This window comes from Argiope bruennichi, chromosome X2 (genome assembly GCF_947563725.1).
Source record: "Argiope bruennichi chromosome X2, qqArgBrue1.1, whole genome shotgun sequence".
NCBI classification, from domain to species: domain Eukaryota; kingdom Metazoa; phylum Arthropoda; class Arachnida; order Araneae; family Araneidae; genus Argiope; species Argiope bruennichi.
Genome location: NC_079163.1, coordinates 37943319 through 37958871, shown reverse-complemented (window position 1 = coordinate 37958871; position 15553 = coordinate 37943319). Strand labels below are relative to the sequence as shown.

At 28.5% G+C, this 15553-nt stretch overlaps 1 protein-coding gene and 1 long non-coding RNA gene across 6 annotated transcripts in view; one reads left to right on the top strand and one right to left on the bottom strand.

The window, feature by feature from the left end:
- LOC129960689 (uncharacterized) overlaps positions 1-15553 on the bottom strand; it is a 66801-nt gene that overhangs the window by 47204 nt on the left and 4044 nt on the right. For 2 of the 5 annotated variants that reach the window (XR_008783659.1, XR_008783658.1), the window contains exons 1-4: positions 9467-10805; positions 6889-6980; positions 6230-6302; positions 5376-5448 (exon numbers count right to left, since the gene is read on the bottom strand). This is a non-coding gene — a long non-coding RNA (uncharacterized LOC129960689). Of the gene's footprint in view, positions 1-4167; positions 4592-5375; positions 5449-6229; positions 6303-6888; positions 6981-9466; positions 10806-15553 lie in introns of those variants that run through there. The other 3 variants (XR_008783657.1, XR_008783660.1, XR_008783661.1) reach the window with 3 other exon arrangements.
- Positions 10804-12821, top strand: LOC129960687 (uncharacterized). The gene is made up of 2 exons (XM_056074257.1): positions 10804-12059; positions 12148-12821. The coding sequence occupies exons 1-2, from the start codon at positions 11137-11139 to the stop codon at positions 12170-12172; spliced, it is 948 nt and encodes a 315-aa protein (XP_055930232.1). The 5' UTR covers positions 10804-11136; the 3' UTR covers positions 12173-12821.

Below are 15553 nucleotides of genomic sequence, written 5' to 3'. Positions count from 1 at the left end.
ATTATGTCACACATCATAACTAAATCTTTCATTTATTGTTCATTTGGTGTCAAATCGTGCTTGGTTTTTAATTTCGCTAAAATTCAGCTTTATTCTATTGCAACATAAAGATATCTCTCTACATAGATTACATATTCATCTGAACTTGAAATAAAAACTGATGTTCAATACACACTTTCATTTTTCAATTATTGACAAAAATTACATTCTGCATTTTATTTACACAACTGTTTAATAATTGTGTGAATATTTAAGAAATTATTTGTAAATTGCTATAATTTCATTTTATTTACAGCATGATGAGTCTAATTTTTATTATTAAGATGCTTTTTTTTTTTTTTTTTTACATTTCATAGCTGTTTACTTTTGTTTTGTTAAATCCTCTCTTTTTTTAATGGATTTGATTATTTGCCACATTTTATATGATACCAAGTATCATAAATGATCTACATGAATATTAAATTGGACTTTATGCCACTAAAAACTTAAACTATCTGATTGATTTTGCTCCTAGATCAACAGATTGGCCTAATGTTTTAAAATCTGTTTAATTTTGATTTACTAAGAATTTGGAATATTTAATTTTTAGCACAATAAGCTTGTTTCTTTAGTACATTTCGACAGATACCACATATCAAAGATAATTTACTTAATTATTATATAACACATTTTCAGTGAATGTCTCCTTAATTGTTCATTTGGTGTCAAATCATGTTTAGTTTTTAATTCCACTAAAATTCAACTTCATTCCATTGCAATATAAAATTTCTCTCTATGCAGATTACACAATCATTTGATCTTGGAAAACTCATGTTCAACACACATTTTCCAATTATTGATTTAAATTACACATCTGTGGTGGTAATATTATAAGCCAGATAAGAACTTCCGAAGAAGAGAGTACTCTTTTGTCTAGTGGTTATGTTACTCGCCTATGAACCCTAACGTTGCGAGTTCGAACCTCAACCCGCACACATCCTTGATGATCTCATTTATTGTTTATATCTTGTCAATACTTCATTAGTTTTTAATTTTTGTTTTGAAAATTCAGTTTTATGCAATGGGGTCAATTCATGTGACGTAAAAGTCACATGTCATGAGCTATCCGCGCATGGCATTTAAGTTTCATCCGCAACGCTTTCGTCGATTAGTCTGCCATTAACGTTCTCCACCGAATATGAAGCGGATTTTTTGTTTACATTTGAAGTTATAATTTTTGAGTCATTTTCTTTCCTCTTATTATGTGTTAAAAGAGGAAATACTGGTGTACTGATGGATGCTTTAATGTGAAACACAAGAGTGACTGTCTCACTAAATGTTTTCTTATTTTCCTTTCAACAATCCTGCCTAGGGTTGATACCTATGGTATAGATTTTTTCAAGCCTTCGAAGTCGGTGATATGCTTCGATCATTTTGAAGAATTCATTCAGTGTGTGTTCATTTATTAAATCGTAAATGGAATTCCAGTAATCGCACATGTTTCAGTAATTTTTTAGAAAAATTCTTAGAAAAAAAAAAAAAGAATTTGGTAAGCGATTTGCCACTAAAAACAATCAAACAAAATCGTGAGAGCATTTCTAATTCACTTTATTCACATTTGATGAAATTTCTGATAATTTTGAATATGCTTAGAAGGTTTTAAAATGTTTACTTGAATGTTACATTGTATTTTCTAAAAAATTTTATTTAAATTTAATTAATGTAAGTAAACAAACTCCTGCTGCAAAAATAACAACTGTTATAATGCTAAACTTAGATGGAAGTGAATAAATTTCTTAAAGATTTATTTAATAAGTGAAATATTTACTAACTACTGAAAATTGAATTTTCTTATTGACTGTTATAATATATATACAATTGATGTATTTTATTAAAAGTGCTCTTAATTTGATAAATTGAATGCTATATATAAGAAATATATATATTTAAGTTTTGAAAACACATGTCATTTAATTAAGTATATAAATTAGTTAAGTATAAAAACCATTAATTAATTATATGAAACAACTTTTCTATAGTTAAAAATGAAATGTCAATAGTTTATTGTATTTAAACTGAAATTGACTGTTATCATAATATCATGTTAAACCATTGTGCACCTCAGTGATTTCTGTTTTAATAAATACAGGTCTTTTCACTGAAAATCAATTTCCATATCAGCATTTATTATATAATTTTTATTCCCAACTTCATTGCTACATGCATGTTTCACTTTTTTTTTTCTATTTTTTTAACATATCAATTTTGAATTATAAAATTCTGTAAAAGCATAAAAGTGTTTCTTCTAACTCATCTTTATATCCTCTTTAACTTCTCTCTCTCTCTCTCTCTCTATATATATATATATATATCATGACCTTATTCTTGTTTATTAAATTTACTGTATTGTATGTTTTATTTTATGATATTCATTCAATGTAATTTTTATCAATGTAACTTTAACATTTAAAAAAAAAAAATCATAAATGTTCTGCTTTAAAAGTAGATTGTTCAACATAATGTTTTTATTCGTGATAAAAAAAACTGTTGTTTAGTATTTAGAATGTTTCTGTTGAATAAAATTGATTTCATCATTTACATTGACATTCTTGTCATACTGTGTTTATATTTTTTTCTAAGTGTCTAGAAAAATAAATGTTGATAAATAGTATTTGAAATAGTGAGTAAATTGAAACATCCATTTGATCACATTTTTTCAAATAATTATCATACATATTTTATATATATATATATATATTTGTAATGTGTAAATAAAAAATATGAAAGTGTAATTTTGTTTTCCTTTAATGATCTCTACAAATTAAAATGAAATAACTGATTCATAAGTTGCATAGATTTAAAAAAAGGTATCTATGCCTTTTATATTTCATAATTTGAAATTGTAAACATAATTTAATCAATATATACTAATTTGAATTTCATGTTCTTTCCTCTGAGCAAACTGAAAACATGAAAGTCTCAATATTAATAAAAAGCATTACATAAGAAAAAAAATGTAATAATTTTATTACTAAGCTTTAAAATATTAACTTATCTAAGAGTAATAATTTATTTTTAAAAAGAACTATATAAGTTTCAACATTCAATAATATTTAAATAATATGTAAAAAATGAACATATGTAATTTATCAAAAACACTGCCATAGTCATTTGTCAAAATGTATCCTTTGGATAAAAAAAAGGATATGGGAAAGTAAAGAATAAAGCAGCACCAAACAAATTAAAAAGCGACATTAATTAATTATGCAAAAACAATAATTCCATTGAAAATACTAATTAAAATTTTAATATAAGAAATAAAATTATATAACTACGAAAATTTGGAGAAAATAATTCAAAATAATATCTTTAAAAAAATCAGAAGTTTTTAATAATTGATCGGCTAGCGTAACATTTACTAAACAATGGTTTCATCAACGTTATCGGCAGACATCCCGACATGCGCAGAACGGTTGAAAATTGAACAGAAACGGTTTGTTTGGTACCTGACACGTGACCGTAAATTGACCCCATTGCAATATAAAGTTTTCTCTTTATGTAGATTACATATTCATTTGAAATTGTGTCAAATGAAACAAGTTCAAGCAAAATTCACTTACTTGTCGGAAAAAAAAATTGATATTCAAGACACCTTTCAGTTTTTAATTATTGACGTCAATTACATTCTGCCCTTTTATTTCAACATTTGTTTAAAAGTTCTATGAATATTTAAGATATTATTTGCAAATTAATATTATTTCCTTTTATTTTAGCATGATGAGTGATTTTAATACTTGAAGACTAAATATTCTTGTAATACTGCAAATATGGTTTTATTTAAATTTTGCTTTACCAAATATTTAAACTCGTATATTCTCTATTTCAATGGTTTTGTCTGTTATATTTTATACGATACCAAGAAACATAAATAATTTACATCAATATTAAAAATTAATATCAGAATGCAACTGAGATAATAGCAAAAATTCAAATTGTAATAACAATTTGTCAAGCTTTTCTTAATCTCCCAATAGCACTTTACATTTTTTAATATTCAGCAGTATAAGAATAAATATTTTCCGTTTTTAATTTTCAAAAAACGGAGAAAAAATGTACTCAAAGAAGAAACAGAATTTGCCTTAATATCGCAAAGGTATGATTGAAAATTTGAAATAAAAACAAATAGACTTAGAAGTATTTTCTTTATTGCCAACATTTTAAGAGAACAGTACAACAATTAGAAGTACAATATTAAACTGAGAATAATGAGATCTAATATTCTGTTGCAGCAGCAACTAGCTTAAAGAATGAATAATACAAATAGAAAGTGACAAGAAGCAAAAAACATTGATTTTACACCATAGGATCATGATTTGTTGTATCAAGACACATTTCTTGAATTCATGAAGAAAGATCCAATTTATAATTCATGTAACTTTTTTCCGATAATTTACATTAGATCACATTTAAATATGAACAGAAAGTGGTAATTAAATAAAAAAACTTGAAAATAGGAAGGACAAACAAAAATATACACGCCTGACTAATGTCTTAGGATTAGATTAGCTCCTTCTTTGCATTTCAACTAAGAAACTTTCATAAATTTCCATACCTATAAAAGGAAATGCAAAAACTGGTAAAATTCAACATGCAGTATTGTTAAAGAAATGTAAAACACAAACACATTAGACCATGAAGAATTATTTTTAAAAATTCATAAAATTAAATATTTACACATGAAATCCCAATCTCAGTTTTACAAAATACAGACTAATTATGGAGTTTATCAGAGAGAAAGCAGATTTTATTCTGCATTGACATTAGTATGTAACAGAGATTTTAGATATTATTAAAATTCAAATGCAATAACAACTGAGCATACTTTTCTTGATATGCCAAAAAATTAAGCTTTACATTTTCAAATACCTTATATACTAAAAAAGCAATATTTTCAGTTTTTAATTTTATAAAAAGGCTCAGAAAAGAATATAGTGGAATGAGAAACATAATCAGTCTTACTAACACACAGAAATGATCCAATATTTGTAAGCAGAAGAAATAGAATACAAATATTTTAAGTGAACAGTACAATTAGAAGTTAAATATTAAACTGAGAATAATGAGATCAAATATTCTGTTGCAGCAGCAACAAAACTAAAGAATGACAAATACAAATAGAAAGTGTCAAGAATAAAAAAAACATTGATTTTATACCATAAGTTCAGAATTTGTTGTATCAAGACACATTTCTCGAATTCATGAACAAAGGTCCAATTTAATATTCATGTCACTATTTCTCATCCCTTACATTAGAACACATTTAAATATGAACAGAAAGTGGTAATTAAATAAAAAAAAAACTTGAAAATAGGAAGGACAAACAAAAATATACAAACCTGATTAATGTCTTAGGCTTAGATTAGCTCCTACTTTGCATTTCAACTGAGAAACTTTCATAACTTTCCATACCTATAAAAGGAAATGCAAAAACTGGTAAAATTCAACATGCAGTATTGTTAAAGAACTGTAAAACAAAAACACATTACACCATAAAGAATTATTTTTAAAAATTCATACAATAAAATATTTACACATGAAATCCCAAACTCAGTTTTACAAAATACAGATGAATTATGGAGTTTATCAGAGAGAAAGCAGATTTTATTCTGCATTGACATTAGTATGTAACAGAAATTTTAGATACAATTAAAATTCAAATGTAATAACAACTGAGCATACTTTTCTTGATATGCCAAAAATTAAGCTTCACATTTTCAAATACCTTATATACTAAAAAAGCAAAATTTTCAGTTTTTAATTTTATAAAAAGGCTCAGAAAAGAATATAGTGGAATGAGAAAAATAATCAGTCTTACTAACACACAGAAATGCTCCAATATTTGAAATCAAAAGAAATAGAATACAAACATTTTAAGTGAACAGTACAATTAGAAGTTAAATATTAAACTGAGAATAATGAGATCAAATATACTGTTGCAGCAGCAACAAGAATAAAGAATGAATAATACAAATAGAAAGTGACAAGAAGCAAAAAACATTGATTTTATATCATAAGTTCATGATTTGTTGTATCAAGACAAATTTCCCGAATTCATGAACAAAGGTCCAATTTAATATTCATGTAACTTTTTCTCATCCCTTACATTAGAACACATTTAAATATGAACAGAAAGTGGTAATTAAATAAAAAAAAACTTGAAAATAGGAAGGACAAACAAAAATATACAAACCTGATTAATGTCTTAGGCTTAGATTAGCTCCATCTTTGCATTTCAACTGAAAAACTTTTATAACTTTCCATACCTATAAAAGGAAAAGCAAAAAATGTAAAATTCAACATGCAGTATTGTTAAAGAAATGTAAAACACAAACACATTAGACCATAAAGAATTATTTTTAAAAATCCATACAATTAAATATTACCAAAGAAATCCCAATCTGAATTTTTCAAAATACAGATTAATTATGGAGTTTATCAGAGAGAAAGCAGATTTTACTCTGCATTGACATTAGTATGTAACAGAGAATTTAGATATAATTAAAATTCAAATGTAATAACAACTGATAATACTTTTCTTGATATGCCAAAAAATTAAGCTTTACTTTTTCAAATACCATATATCCTAAAAAAGCAATATTTTCAGTTTTTAATTTTATAAAAAGGCTGGGAAATTATATAGTGGAATGAGGACAATCATTGGAAAATTTATATTGAAATAAAATAAACTTGAACTCCAGCTGAATGGTAAAACACACACAAACACACACACAACTGGACACCAAATAAACAGTGAAAGAAAGATACTGTATGGAAAATTAATTTAAAATTCAAGTGAAGTGTTTTATCTCTGTGGTATGAAATAAAATACTTAAAAAATAGCAAGCTTACTTTTGAGTATCAATGTCATGAAGCTCAATTTCATATCTATAGAAATTCATTCTGATGTTTGGCATCAAACAAATTTTATAAAGAATTATGCCCTGAAAATAAAAAAGAAGAAATCAATAAAATAATCAAGAAAACAGAATTAAAAATAAATTATTTATAATTTTACAAATTTTTTAATCTAATTAATAAAAATGAGACTCTTTAAATTATTCAAAAACGAAACAATTATCATTGGGAAAAATTTTCAAATTCTCACACAAATATTAAAGAATAGTGATAATACAATGACAGTACACATTTTATTGTAATAAATGGAAAATAAAAATTTGTGTTGGAAATGTGTTTTTATTCCAAGTAGGATATGAATATAATACAATCTACACAGAGAGAAAACATTAAATTGCAATGAAATATATCTGAACTTCAGTTGAAATAAAAAGTTAATAAGACTGGGCAACAAATAATTAATGAAAGAAAATATTCATTCAGCATGTGCCATTTAAAATTCATGTAAAGTATTTCAAGTCTGTGGTTTCAGGAAACATGTTTAAATGAGAATCCAGCTTAAAATTTAGGATGAATGACATGAAGACAAATATAATATTGAGTGAAATTATTTCTGATGTTTGTCAGCCGCATAAATTTTACAAATACTTATGCCATTTATAAAAAAGAGAAGATATGCATATAGAAATACGCAATACAAAATTAAATAGAAAAAAGGTAAAAGATTAGAAAATTCTCCCCCCACTAATAAAAATGATAGTATTCATGCCTTAAACAAATTGAAGTAATAATCATTTGCAAATATTTTAGGTAAAAGTGAATTTTAGTGTGCACCCAGCTGCGCCAACAATGCCAAGTCGCCAATAAAGATGGCGGACAAAATAAACAAATACTTCCGCGTAACAGTTACGGTTACTATTTCCCGCCATCTAATTAGAACTTTTTACTGATAAGTTGTTTTTTTTTCATACTGCCCGGTGCCTTCTACAGATGCCTTCGGCATCTGTAGAAGGCACCGGGCAGAATTTTTTAACTTAAAAAAAACATCCTACGGCTTCGCTAGCAGCGGGAGCGGGAACCTAGTAGCTTCGCTAGCACATTGAACATAAAGACTGTGTGGAAAACAGAAAAGTACATAACCAAGAGAAAAGAAAAAATGGAGAAATAAGCAATCACACATTCTCCATACAAAATTTCAAACAAACATACTTTCCCCACCTTCATCAACTTGTAAAAAAATATATTCCACTCACCCTCCATCCATTCTGCCGGTTCGATATCAAACCATTCTCAATACAAGATTTCAAACAAGCATCCTTTCCTAATTTCATTAACTCGTAAAATATATATGTATGCATATTTAACTCGCCCTTCATCCATTCTACAGGTTCGAAATAATCCCGACATAACAAATTATGAAGGGAACCAACCGTTATAACACCAAAAGAATTATGAGAACTGCGAAGAATTCCATTTGCAGCTGTCTTTGAAAGTGAGAATGCAGACGATTTTTTTAAAGAGAATACTGACAATTAAAAATTGCAAAAGAATAAATATTTTCTGTTCGTATTCACATTAAAAAAAAGAAAGAAGAAAATAACTTTTAATTATAAGCTTAAATTTCTTTATTTAATAAATTTTAATTATAATAAAGAACAAAAGTAAAATCTTTAATCGATATTTTTTTAATATTTATAATTTGACATTTTTCATAATTTAATTGAAGTTTAAGTACAACTCAACCATTGCAAAAACTAGTAAACAAAACAGCAATACGGTTGCTATAAAGGTGGGTTCACACGAGGCTTTTTATTGCGCGCAAACGTTGTCTCTCTACTGTGGTCCCTCTATTGTCCCCGTGTGAACAGTTGAGACAACGTTGATGGGACAATGGCTAATAGTTGTCCCGACGGGACAACCATTTGCCATTGTCCCGTTGCAGTCACGTGATTTTCCTGAAGTAGGCGTGACCTTCTATTACGCGCAATAATAAGCCTCGTCTGAACCCACCTTAAGAGGGATCCGATGGGTTGCAATATTGGCGACAATCGGCTGGTGCACACTAATCTTCACTTAGGCCATATTTTCTTCCATATACTCAAAATTACTAAACAATTATAAGAATATAATGACAGTATAAAATATATTTCAACAACTGATAAATAAAATTTTTTATTATTTCAAATCTGCATTAATTCCAAGTTGATATGAATAAAACATAATGGACAATCATTCGAATATTTATATTCAAATAAAATAAATTTGAACTCCAGCTGATTGGTGAAACACACACACACACACACACACACAAAATTACTAAACAATTATAAGAATATAATGAAAGTTTAAAATTTATTTCAACAACTGATAAATAAAAACTTTTATTTCAAATCTGTATTCATTCCAAGTTGATATGAATAAAACATAATGGACAATCATTGGAAAATTTATATGGAAATTATAATAATGTCTACATTATCGAAAACACTAACATGATCATAAGTGAGAAAATCTTTAAAAAATTTTTCCTTACAATAACATTTTTTTGGCAAACAAATTAAAATTTGCTTACCTGCTCGTCTGCAACTTTCACTCCTAAAAAAATTCCGACGAATAAGAGGTGTTCCATGACGCGTAAAAGTCTTCCCCGTTTTTCTCCCCCATGCATTCCGAAAAGGAATCATCTTTACTTTTTTCAGTTGAAAATATGTCGGAATCTTTGTCACTCTCCTCACTTGAATTACATTCCTGGCTTGTCCCAGGGGTAAGCAATTTATATGTTGTCCACGCGGCATTTAACCTTTTCAGTTGTTCCTCCAAAATCGCCTTCCTTGGATTATCCTTGTTCTTGTCTGGATGCCAAGAAAGAGATCTTTGTTTAATCAACCGTTTTAGCTCTGTAAATTTAAGTTCCGAAATATTACGTCCTAAAAGAACACAAAGCTCATTAGTAGCTTGCAAAAAATCTTCATCAAAAATATCATTCGAAGCCATGAGTGAAAAGTTGCAAACGAGCAGGTAAACCAGGAACAGCAGTAAAAAGGATATGTCTAGCGAGACCTTAACCGAAAGTGTTAATCAAATTTTTAACTGGCTTTTAAAGGGCTTAACTGGCTTCTAACGCAGCGCCAACACCGATGCGCTGCGATGCGCGGGAAAAAAACCCCATATTCTCTCTTATTAAAGAGTAACTTTGTAACATTAGGTACTTGTTACATCTTACTCTAGAAGTAGGGAAAACGAGTTCAAGGTCACAGTTTCTCGTTTCGACCGCGCGGCGGGGGATTTCCCGGTATCATCTTTTTAACAGATGGCGCGGTCACTGTTGATTGACGTGTCTGGTATCTTTTTTTTCATGTCGTCACAGCTTTTTGCGAACTGAAACTGTTTTGATGAATGACCGTTAGAGAGTTCATTTGCCTTTCGGCGCTTGTGGGAGAAGGTCGTTCAGTTTCGGGTTGGAAAAAACGTTGCGTAGGGGGAGGTGCGTTTCATTTTACATTATATTTATTTATTTATTTATTTCAGCATAATCATTTCTCTGTTTATTATTTAATTGATTGTGTAATCAGAGGGACTAGGATTATTGATTGATTATTTACATATTACAGAATACAATTATTGATTGATTATTTTTTTTTAAAGCGAGGATTTTCTTTATTTAATCAGAGGGACTAGGATTGATTGATTATATCGGATTGAATTATTTCAATTATTGATTGATTGATTATTTTTTTTTAAATCGAGGATTTTTTTTATTTAATCAGAGGGACTAGGATTGATTGATTATTTTTATTATTTAATATTATTTTTTTAAATCGAGTATTTTTTTTAATTTTTATTTTAAATAGAGGATTCAATGGTTTTTAACTATATAATCAAAACATTTTTATTATGAATGGGTATCGGAACGTCCTTACTAGCTTTCACGCCGGAAATTGTACTTGATATTTTAGAAAGTATTGGGGCAATTGATTTAATAGGATTCTCAGATACAGGTACAGCTGTCTGGACCTTTTCTACTGGTGCAGGTGTCACTGTTGCGGGCGTGGGGCTTAGTGCAGCAGCAATAGGCGGATCAATAACCGGTTATTTAAATTCAGAGTATGAGGTAAACGGGGAGATAAAAGACACAGATTTAAGCTGGGTTAGAAAACTTTTAGAAAGAACAAATACATTAGATTTCTGGTTAAACTCAAATTTTAAAAATAACCCTTTAACAGTTAAAAAAACTCTTGGAAGATGTCAAAAAAGACTTGCAGGAAAAGACCCTTGCAGCAAAGACTGGGTTGGGGTGTATTGGAGTCAATCGACAAAGAAGAAAAAATATTAAAAAGAAACGTCTGGTTCGGGGGGAAAGACAAAGAAATCTTAATAAAAAGATTAAAACTACCAAATGCAGACATAGTCGCCGAAGCAGAGGAAGCAAAATGTGTAAAAGCAAATAAAGATTATTTTTGGACTTGGGAATTGTTTGCTACTGACATATATCGCCGACCAACGGCAACTAACGCTAAAAGTCCTTATTTCTTTTCATACGCTTTTCACCATGATGGTATAGCTATTGCCACTTTTAATAGAGAAGGAAAAGAACCCAAAGTTGAAAGGATTAAAGAATCATTTGACAACTCTAGTCATCATTGGGATAAAAAATTTCACCCATTTATTCAAAATCAATGGGTTTATTCTACATATTGCGAAAGCTCAGTTGTAGCTTTACCGCCTGTTACTTGGGCCTCAAACCAATTTAGAATTGTAACAGATGATGCGGGAATAGGTATATTATTGACTAAAGGTCTCTTGTATATTGGGGTTCATTTCTATTCTACTGGTACTGGAGAAAACTACGAGGATTTCGGATTCAGATTATTCTTTAGACTTAGAAAAATGCACGCGGATCAATCTGAACTTCTTCAAAAAATAATTGACACTCAGATGGGTAGAATAACACCCCAAACTGAAACACATTATGGCGATCCCGGAACTTCTATAATGGACCCAGACGAAAGTACAGATTTTTGGAACAATTCGTTCCTTCGTACAGAACATCCATTAAAACAAATCCTCAGTATAGAGGATTCAGAACAAAAAAATAAACGGTTAAGAAACAATGATGAAATTCAAACAGCTAATATGACAGAAGAAGTAATTCCTCCTGCTGATAGGTATGCTGGACGGTTTGAATAGATATTAGGAACTAAATATTAATTAATTAGTTAAAAAGCATTGAGCCTCTATTTTGTTTCTTTACAGCCATGGAGTCAACTCAAAGGAATAGGTTTTTTTCTGCAATTGATCTGCTGGGCGAAATATCTTACAGATTATATAGAAAATTAACTGATGAGAAGACTGAAATAGGTGATGCAGTTGATGGAGAGACTGATTCTAAGGATAGGGAGATGTTTATGGATGCTTCAAGAGATTTTGTATTACACCTATATTTAAATGATGATGAAGTGGAGGAATATAACGTGAGGCGCAAACAGTGTTGGGAGTCAGAAGATCCTGTTAAGTGCAAAAAAAATTTAGATGAGGAATTCAAGAAGAAAGTGTCAGAAAGAATGAAATCTCGTACTACTATCTCTGAATTAACTTTAGAAATGTATAAAGCAACCATTTCCTCTCTTATGCATGTTCTTAATTGTTTTTCAAAACATGCTGGTCTCCCGGACAAGCAGTGCAAAAATGATTATAAGCAGAATTGTACCTGGGTTCGCATTCCTGAAATATTAGATTGTAACATTATCAATGACAAAGATGATATTCCTCATGCATACCAATATTGAAATAAAATAAATTTGAATTCCATCTGAATGGAAAAATACACACACACACACAAGCACACACACACACACACACACACACACACACACAACATTACTAAATACTAAACAATTATAGGAATATAATGACAGTATAAAATTTATTTCAACAACTGATAAATAATATTTTTTTGTCATATCTGAATTCATTTCAAGTTGATATGAATAAAACATAATGGACAATTATTGGAAAATTTATATTCAAATTAAATAAATTTGAACTCCAGCTGAATGGTGAAACACACACACACACACACACACACACACACACACACACACACACACACACACACACACACACACACACACACACTAAACAATTATAAGAATATAATGAGAGTATAAGATTTATTTCAACAACTATGAAATAATTTTTTTTTGTCATATCTGAATTCATTTCAAGTGGATATGAATAAAACATAATGAAAACTCATTGGAAAACTCATATTGAAATAAAATAAATCTGAACTCCAGCTGAATGGTAAAACACACACACACACACTTACTAAACAATTATAGCAATATAATGACAGTATAAAATTTATTTCAACAATTGATAAATAATATTTTTTTGTCATATCTGAATTCATTTCAAGTTGATATGAATAAAACATAATGGACAATTATTGGAAAATTTATATTCAAATTAAATAAATTTGAACTCCAGCTGAATGGTGAAACACACACACACACACACACACACACACACACACACACACACACACACACACAAACACACAAACACACATAACTACTAAACAATTATAAGAATATAATGAGAGTATAAGATTTATTTCAACAACTATGAAATAATTTTTTTTTGTCATATCTGAATTCATTTCAAGTGGATATGAATAAAACATAATGGACAATCATTGGAAAATTTATATTGAAATAAAATAAATTTAACACACACACACACACACACACACACACACACACACACACACACACACACACACACACACACAATCACTAAACAATTATAAGAATATAATGAGAGTATAAGATTTATTTCAACAACTATGAAATAATTTTTTTTTGTCATATCTGAATTGATTTCAAGTGGATATGAATAAAGCATAATGAACAATCATTGGAAAACTCATATTGAAATAAAATAAATTTGAACTCCAGCTGATAGGTAAAACACACACACACACACACAAAGTTACTAAACAATTAAAGAATATAATGACAGTATAAAATTTATTTCAACAACTGATAAATAAAAAATTTTGTTTCAAATCTGTATTTATTCCAAGTTGATATTAATAAAACATAATGAAAAATCATTGGAAAACTCATATTGAAATAAAATAAATCTGAACTCCAGCTGAATGGTAAAACACACACACACACACACTTACTAAACAATTATAGCAATATAATGACAGTATAAAATTTATTTCAACAACTGATAAATAAAAATTTTTGTTTCAAATCTGTATCCATTCCAAGTTTATATGAATAAAACATAATGGACAATCATTGGAAAATTTATATTGAAATAAAATAAGTTTGAACTCCAGCTGAATGGTAAAACACACACACACACACACACACACACACACACACACACACACACACACACACACACACACACACACACACACACACAAAATTACTAAACAATTATAAGAATATAATGAAAGTTTAAAATTTATTTCAACAACTGATAAATAAAAACTTTTATTTCAAATCTGTATTCATTTCAAGTTGATATGAATAAAACATAATGGACAATTATTGGAAAATTTATATTCAAATTAAATAAATTTGAACTCCAGCTGAATGGTGAAACACACACACAAAATTACTAAACAATTATAAGAATATAATGAAAGTTTAAAATTTATTTCAACAACTCATAAATAAAAACTTTTATTTCAAATCTGTATTCATTCCAAGTTGATATGATTAAAACATAATGGACAATCATTGGAAAATTTATATTGAAATAAAATAAATTTAAACTCCAGCTGAATGGTGAAACACACACACACACACACACACACACACACACACACACACACACACACACACACACACACACACACACACACACACACACAATTACTAAACAATTATAAGAATATAATGAGAGTATAAGATTTATTTACACAACTATGAAATAATTTTTTTTTGTCATATCTGAATTCATTTCAAGTGGATATGAATAAAACATAATGAAAAATCATTGGAAAACTCATATTGAAATAAAATAAATTTGAACTTCAGCTGAATGGTAAAACACACACACACACACACACACACACACACACACACACACACACACACACACACACACACACACACACACACACACACACACACACACACACACACACACACACAATTACTAAACAATTATAGTAATATAATGACAGTATAAAATTTTTTCAACAACTGATAAATAATATTTTTTGTCATATCTGAATTCATTTCAAGTTGATATGAATAAAACATAATGGACAATCATTGGAAAATTTATATTCAAATTAAATAAATTGAAACTGAATGGTGAAACACACACACACACATACACAAAATTACTAAACAATTATAAGAATACAATGAAAGTTTAAAATTTATTTCAACAACTGATAAATAAAAACTTTTACTTCAAATCTGTATTCATTCCAAGTTGATATGAATAAAACATAATGGACAATCATTGGAAAATTTATATTGAAATAAAATAAATTTGAACTCCGGCTGAATCGTAAAACACAAAAACAGACACATACACACAAACACACATACACACACACAATTACTAAACAATTATAGCAATATAATGATAGTATAAAATTTATTTCAACAACTGATAAATA

Bases quoted from the DNA above. Each gene is read 5' to 3' on its own strand.
- LOC129960687 (XM_056074257.1), top strand. From the start codon at position 11,137: ATGTCAAAAAAGACTTGCAGGAAAAGACCCTTGCAGCAAAGACTGGGT. The intron at 12,060-12,147 runs GTATGCTGGACG...GTTTCTTTACAG, and splicing joins GTAATTCCTCCTGCTGATAG to CCATGGAGTCAACTCAAAGG.